Source organism: Myotis nattereri (genome assembly GCF_964212035.1).
Source record: "Myotis nattereri genome assembly, chromosome: X".
Lineage (NCBI taxonomy): Eukaryota > Metazoa > Chordata > Mammalia > Chiroptera > Vespertilionidae > Myotis > Myotis nattereri.
This window is the reverse complement of record NC_138078.1, coordinates 53,219,046-53,225,884: the sequence shown is the minus strand read 5'-3', so window position 1 is coordinate 53,225,884 and position 6,839 is coordinate 53,219,046. Positions and strand designations below refer to the sequence as shown.

The 6,839-nt window shown below is 60.9% G+C and overlaps 1 protein-coding gene across 1 annotated transcript; it reads left to right on the top strand.

The window, feature by feature from the left end:
- Window positions 1-1,104: 1,104 nt before the first annotated feature.
- LOC308511709 (uncharacterized protein CXorf49 homolog) lies at window positions 1,105-3,653 on the top strand (the record flags this gene model as incomplete). The annotated part of the gene is made up of 2 exons (XM_081081649.1): window positions 1,105-2,301; window positions 3,573-3,653. The coding sequence occupies 2 exons, from the start codon at window positions 1,105-1,107 to the stop codon at window positions 3,651-3,653; spliced, it is 1,278 nt and encodes a 425-aa protein (XP_080937775.1).
- Window positions 3,654-6,839: the final 3,186 nt, after the last annotated feature.

The following is a 6,839-nucleotide window of genomic DNA, read 5'->3' as shown; positions in this document are numbered from 1 at the left end:
ACAGCGCTTAGAAGAGCGCCAGGCACGTAGCAAGCGTTGTGTAAGTTGCCTTTCCCGGATTCTGCGCAATTGCCTCCCCAAGCGGTTCTTCTGTGCCTGCGCACAGGCCGCCGCTTCCCCCCCGCCGCCCCCCCAGGCCCCCCACCTCGGGCACTTCGCAGTGGGCCAAGCACGGGCTTGCTCATAACCTCTCCCACCCGTGGGAGCGTTAAGCTCTGTGATTATTGCAGACCTGCTGTGAAAATGGGTTTATGGTTTGCGTCCGTGTCCCCAGGATCAGTGATGGTGAGCATCTTTTGGGGTGTGCACTGGCCATGGGGATTCCCTCTTCTTTGAACTGACTCAGAGTCGGGGCGGGGCTGAGGGAGGGGGCAAACCCCAGCCCTTCCACCAAACCGGCCCAGCAACACACAGCCCGGGGCCGATTTGACCACCCATCCTAAGGGAAACGGAGCCTCGACAGAGACCCTGCCGCCCGTAAATGCCACAAGTTTTGCTCCCTGGGCCTTTATGGAAAATGTATGTGGACCCACCGCTGCCCACGCGCTCGGGTGTGCGTTTCCCTGTTGGGTCGTAAGTGTTGTTGCAGAAGAGTGGCTGGTGCTTCACCTCCGTCCTGAGCTTGCACCCTCACCCCCCCTCGACCCACCCCCCAGACAGGTGCATCATCTCCGCGCTTCGTACATGGGAAACGGAGGCTAGGTGCTTTGACTCCAGTTGGACAGTAGGTGCCTGGCCGGGGGAGGCGGGGCAGGAAGTGATGGGAGGAGCCCCCCTATGACGACACTCCTCCACCAGATTGGCTTCCAACTGCCGCTGTGACGTCACACGCACGACTGGACCAACCAGAGGCCCTCCACCCTATTGGCCAGGGCCTGGGGGGCGGGCCTAGAAGGGGCGCACTGATTGGCGGGCGGTGGGACACGCACCAATGAGAAGGCCCGGGCGGTGATGGCTCTTGGAAGTCGCGCACGCTTGGAGGCCACCGCGTGAGCTGCCTGTGGTGACAAACGCTCTCTCAGAAGGTCAAGGCCTCGCGCTCTGCCGCTGCCTGTGCTCAGGGCGACCGTTTACCCTGTACCTGGGCTGCCGGGACTTGGCGACATGAGCTCCCCCAACAAGGACGAGAGGTCTGTTTGGGGAGTGGGGTCCCACCCAGAGGGCGGGGAGCAGGCCGGTGGACTAGGCCATACTGTGGGGACGCCCCTGCCGAGCAGCCAGGACGAGGGCGCGTTCTCAGACCTCGAAGGCTTCCAGGACGAGCGGGAAGTGATGGAAGGGGTGCTTTGGGGTTGCGAAGGCCGACCTGGCTCCCCGGCCGACTTCGACGGGGGCACTCTGGACTACCTTGCCGAGGAGGCCTCCATGGCCACCCTGCCGCGGCTGACCGACCGGGATCACCTGGCTGTCCGCAGGAACCCCTCCCCAGAGAGCTGCTGCGACTCTGAGGCGTCCGCCCTTTGGGTGGACGTGCGGGCAGGTCCCGAGGGTAGAAGCTCGCAGGCCTATGGTCTGGTGGGATCTCGGCGGCCTTCCACAGCCCGGCTGCCCGTCATGGGGCCTGGGGGAGGCCCGGCCTGGGGAAACTGCAAAAGAGGAGCTAAGAATAGGTCAAGGGTCACCGTGGGTCCCCAGTGGTCCTCCGAAGAAGGCCTGGTGGGCTGGCCTTCCCACTCCGAGTCATCAGATGACTTCAGCGAGCTGTACCTGCTGGGTTTGAGCCTCTGTGGCAAAGGAGGGGCCCAGGCCAAACCCAGGAGCCTGCAAGACGCACCCAGACACTCGGGTGCCCATGCCAGGGACGAGTTCCTTTGCGTGCCAGGCTCTTTCCTGCCCTCCGCTCCCCCACGACTGGCTTCAGTTGGGGCGAGGCGGGCTGTTGGAGAGCTGGACGCGTCCCGTAGGAGACCCCAAAGTGTGGTCTGCGGGAAGGTGGGGAGCAGGCCCAGCTACCTGCCGGGAGCCGCTGCTCCAGGCAGCCCGCCCAAGGCCGCTCCTGGAAGGAAAGTGGCCCAGGAGAAGAAGTTCCTAGGAGGGGCCTCCAAAGTTGACCCCCAGGGTACCTTCCCTTCCTGGGGGCAGGGAGTCTCAGCAGCTGCCCTGGAGCCAGCCACCTTCCCCCCAGTCGCTGGTGGTCCGGTGCTTGGGAGGGGCAAGGGGTATTCCTTGGACCCCTTGGGACCCACACAGCCCAAGCACACCGGCGCTGGGCAGAAGTCTGGGGCCAGGAGGAAGAAGGGGTCCCTGCCGGTGGTGGTAGAAGAAAAGGAACCGGAGAGCGACCCAGGCCCAAAAGTCCAAGTGAGTATGAGGCCATGGTCCTCCCCGCTCCCCAACCCGCCCTGCACTTCTCTAGGCACGTTCCCTCTGTCCCTCCTCAGGGCTTGTCATTGGGCACCCTGGGTCATTAGGATGCCAGATCTGGGTGGTTTTAGCCAGGGCAAACCCTAAGCTAGCCCTCCATGTGTGCCAGGCACCATTCTCCACACCTGGCAGGTTTCCCCGCTAGGGTGGTAGGGAGGGCTGGGGCAGCTGGTTTGGATCAGGGGACCCCTTAAGACTTTGGGCCCCAAAGCTTCAATGTTAAGAACCATCGGCTCCCTGCCTCCTACTTGCTAGCTGCTCCCCGAGCCGTCCTTGCAGGGGGCCGTGGGCTGTCTCAGCACCCCACTGTTGTGTCTAGCTCAGCCTGGCCTCCTGACCGGGGCTGACTGAGGGCGAAAGTGCTGATGGGGTCCGCCTCAGAACTGCCTTCCCTATTCCCTGCCTCACCTCAGCCCCTACACACACACACACACACACACACACACACACACACACACACATATCCCGAGTCCAAATAAGTGAGAAATTTTTATTTCGTCCTCAGACACACAGTCCAGGGCCATCCTGCCGAGAAGGCAACAGCGGTGACGGCTACAGCAGAGCCACCGGGGTTCCAGGACAAGCACAGCCCTGGGCCCTGAGCCAGGGAGAAGTCCTGCCCAGAGGGCCCAGAGCCTCCAGTGAGTCCCATGGGTCTGCTGGGAGCAGTGGGGAGAGAGGCTGAGGAGGGGAGCCCTCCTGCTCTGGCTCCACCAGGGGCTCAGCCCTGCTCCCTGCCTCCCTGCCTCCCTGCCTCCCTGCCTGCCCAGACAGCTTCTCCCACAGGAAATAGGGTGTCTGGACAGGGCAGGGCGCAAGGCACTTCATCCTCTGCATGGGGTTTGTGCACAGGGGTGATTCTCAAGGCTGTGCCCCAAACTGCCACTCCAGACACAGAGTTTCAGCAGAACAGGGCCTTTTCCGATAGGTCGGGTTGGGCCACTGGGCTTGTCCCAGGGGCTGGTTTTGCCTGCAGCTCTGCAAGCATCTAACCCAGGGCCACACACAGTGTTGGGGACCACAGCCCTGGGTGGGCTGCCCCTGGGGAACAGGCGAGGCAGGCCCAGAGAGAAGGGTGGAGCTGCTGGGCAGAGCAGGGGCAACTTGCTGCCAGCAGAGGGGGGTGCTGCCTCACGTGAGACCCTGCTAAGCCCTTTCCACCTCCCTGGGAGCTTTGGGGGCTGGATTTTGTGTCCTTTCCCTCTCAGGTGACCAGGCACCACTTGGACATCCCCCAGCACCGGAAAGGCAGCAGCAACCACCTGGAGCAGAGGGTTGTCCTCGGGTAATGCTCCCTCTGGCTCCTAGAAGTGCATTTCTGAGCTAGACTGTGGGATGTGTGTCCAGATTAAACCGACCCGTGTCTGTCCCCTCTCCCCACACCCCGCCGCCGCTGCCGCCATCCCACACCTCAAGGAGGGCATGCACCTCCTTTTCCCACTGAGGAGGGGCGGGGCTAGCCCAGGTGGTGGGGGCGGGGGTGTCGTCGAGGGGAGAGGAGGCCTGAGTACACTAATCATTTCTCTTTCTCTGGTGTCTGCTGGCCTAGTGCCCGGAGCTGCAGAGACAAATATTCCACCTTAGACAGCAACTAGGTAGGAGGAACCTCTGGCTGGGGCAGGGGCAGGGGCAGGGCCAGGGGCAGGGCCAGGGCCAGGGCCAGACTTCAGTGCCTTAGCATGGGGCTGGGGCAGGCTGCAGGTACAGGTGGCCTCACAGGGCCCAACATTCCTGTGGGGAGGAGAACTCAGCACGCCTGGCCCTGGAGCCTACTGTGCATGTACAGCTAGGTGTGTGGACAGAGAGGAAAGAAAGTGTGGTCGGAGCTACAAGCGCACTTTGCCAAGGAGAACCAGTCCTAGAGATCTTCTCTCAGGACGGACGTCTAGCGATGCCTCGTTGATTCTCCCTTCAACTGCTCCTTGCTATGGCTTCTGTGGGTCTTGTTTGTTTGACAAATTCTGAATGGTTCTGATATGCCCCAAAGCTTGCGTGCTGGCACACTTTGTCCTGTTTGGAAAACATTTCCACGCTTAATTCAAGTGGTGAGTGACTGAGTCAGGCCCAGGGCTCCTTGGGTAGGGACTGGAGGGGGTTTCAGGTTGCAGGGCTAGGAGGTTCCCCACAGGGACAGGGGGTCGGGCTTCTCTATCCCTCCATCTGGAGTGCCTGCTTATGCCTCTCTCTGTTGCAGCGGCCATGCAGTCCCTGGCTGACAAGTTCCGGGACCTTTGATGTGAGTGTTACGCACACCATACCCCTTCCCACAGCCGTGGCTGTTGAGGAGGGCTGTGGGCTGGCCCTGGCTTGAGGCTCCTCCCCGACTCTGCTCTGTTGGACAGGTGGAGCCCAGCATCTTGGTGCAAGAGGAGCAGCCCGGGAGCTGCGGCCAAGCTGGTTCCCTCCTGTTCCACATCAGCCAAGGCTTCCTCTCCCCCTCCTTATGCCTCCTCCCCACCCCATTTCTCAGCAGTTTCAAATTAAGGTCCCTCTCAAATTCTGTGCTCTCACCCTGGCCGATCTGGCTCAGTTGGCTGGTTGGGCATTGTCCCGTGCACCAACAGGTCACAAGTTCGATTCCGGGTCAGGGCCCGTGTCCAGGTTGTGGGCTCGCAGCCGATTGATGTATCTCTCTCATGTCCATGTTTCTCTCTCTCTCTCTCTCTCTCTCTCTCTCTCTCTCTCTCTCCCTCCCTCCCCTCAATAAAAGCCTGTTTGTTTAAATAAACAAACCTCTGTGGTCTCTCTTGGGGGCGGGGGGCGGGGGGACAGGTGGAAGAGGGGATCAGGGCAGGGAGGGATTGGAGCTGCTCCATCTCAGCGCTTTTTCCAGAACAATACCTCCGGCATTCTGTGGTGGGCCTTCTGCTTGCGGGGAGTCTGAGCCAGCCTCTGATAGGAGCCTTGCAGCCAGAAGACCAGGTCGCCCCCGGGTCTGGGCTCTGCCTGGATCTGCCTGGCCACATTAGCTTCTCTCCCCTTTCCCTTGCAGGCCCTCTTGGTGTTCGAAACTCCTCTGCGTTTGGGGTTCATGCCATTCATTGCCCATTTCCCCTCCCCTTCAGCAGGAACTCAGGACCCCCCTCCAGAGCTCAGTCCCTCTTTCCCACAGTCATTGGGCCTCCTCCCATCTCCCGTGCTTTGCTGTCCGAACACGCTTGGTCTCCCCATGGCTTTCCTTCGGTGGCCTTCCCTGCACCTCTACTCCAGCGGGTGTAAAGAGCACACTCGAGCTCATCTTCCCCCTTCCCAGGACCAGTCCTCCCTGTGGAGTCCTTCCCTCCCGCTGGCGCCACCTCACGCACATGGACAACTCAGCCAGCCACCCGGGGGTCGGCCTCCTCCCCTCTTTAGCTCTCACCTTTGACGCTCCGCTCAGTTCTCCCTCCTGGGTTTCAGTAGAGAGGTGGAGGCAGAAGCCACAGCCCAGGGAGTTGCGGATCACAGGGGAAGGTACGGGAATACAGAGGAAGAGCAAGGGTTAGACTCCAGCCTGAAGGACAGGGAATGAGTCTGTTGTGGGGGCTGCGGGCCAACCTGAGGAAACTGCCTAGCAGAGGGTTCACACCCTGCCTGCCCTAGCCCACTAATGCCCCTCCTCCCGCCGGTTTCTATGGCGAGGGTGGTTGATAAGTCTCCGTGTGGTACGTGGTCCCCTTCAAATACTATATTTAACCAGCCCGAGACACAGGTCCTCCTGGATGTGGCAGTTCTGTGCCCCCACGCAGTCTCCCCCACTGCCTCGGCAGGTCACACAAGGTTGAGTCTCACTCTGTGCCCCCTTTCCCCTTCACTGAGGGCTGGGGTCCAGTTGCTTCCCTGAGCCAGGACCTGGCAGGGCTGTGCGGGCCTGGGACTCAGAGGGACACAGACTTGTGTTTGAGTGAGTTGAGGGTTGGTTCTGCCAGACTCCATTCCCCCAGAGACCGGTGTTAATACACACCACACACCACACACACACACACACACACACACACACACACACACACACGGCGGGGCAATGGTGGATAGAACATTCGAGGTTGGAGAAGGGGATCTGGTTCGGAATAAAATTAACCGGGGATAATGTCCCTTGATGTGGTTCAGGCAGTAAAGGTAGTAGTAGAGACTGTGGGACTGAGTGAGCCAAAGCAAGGGTGGGATCTACTTTTCTCAAGGGGCATTGTTAAATTCCTGACACATTGGGTGGGGGGTGAGGGGAGGGGGTTTGCGGGGCTGGGAATGATGCGGAAGTCACCAACCCCAAGGCAGGGCGTCCAGACACCCAAACTGTGGGAGTTGCTGGAGGTGGCTCTGGATCTTACTCTGCGATCCTATGGCATCTGACAAAGGTGCGTGGATGGAGTGAGAATGCAGAGGTCAGGCCCGGACAGGGTGCATCCTAGGGTCAGGGAGCTCACGTAGAGACTGCCCCTACAGTAGCCAACCGGGGCATGGGCAGGATGGGCGCAGTGAAGATGGGCAGTAAAGAGTGA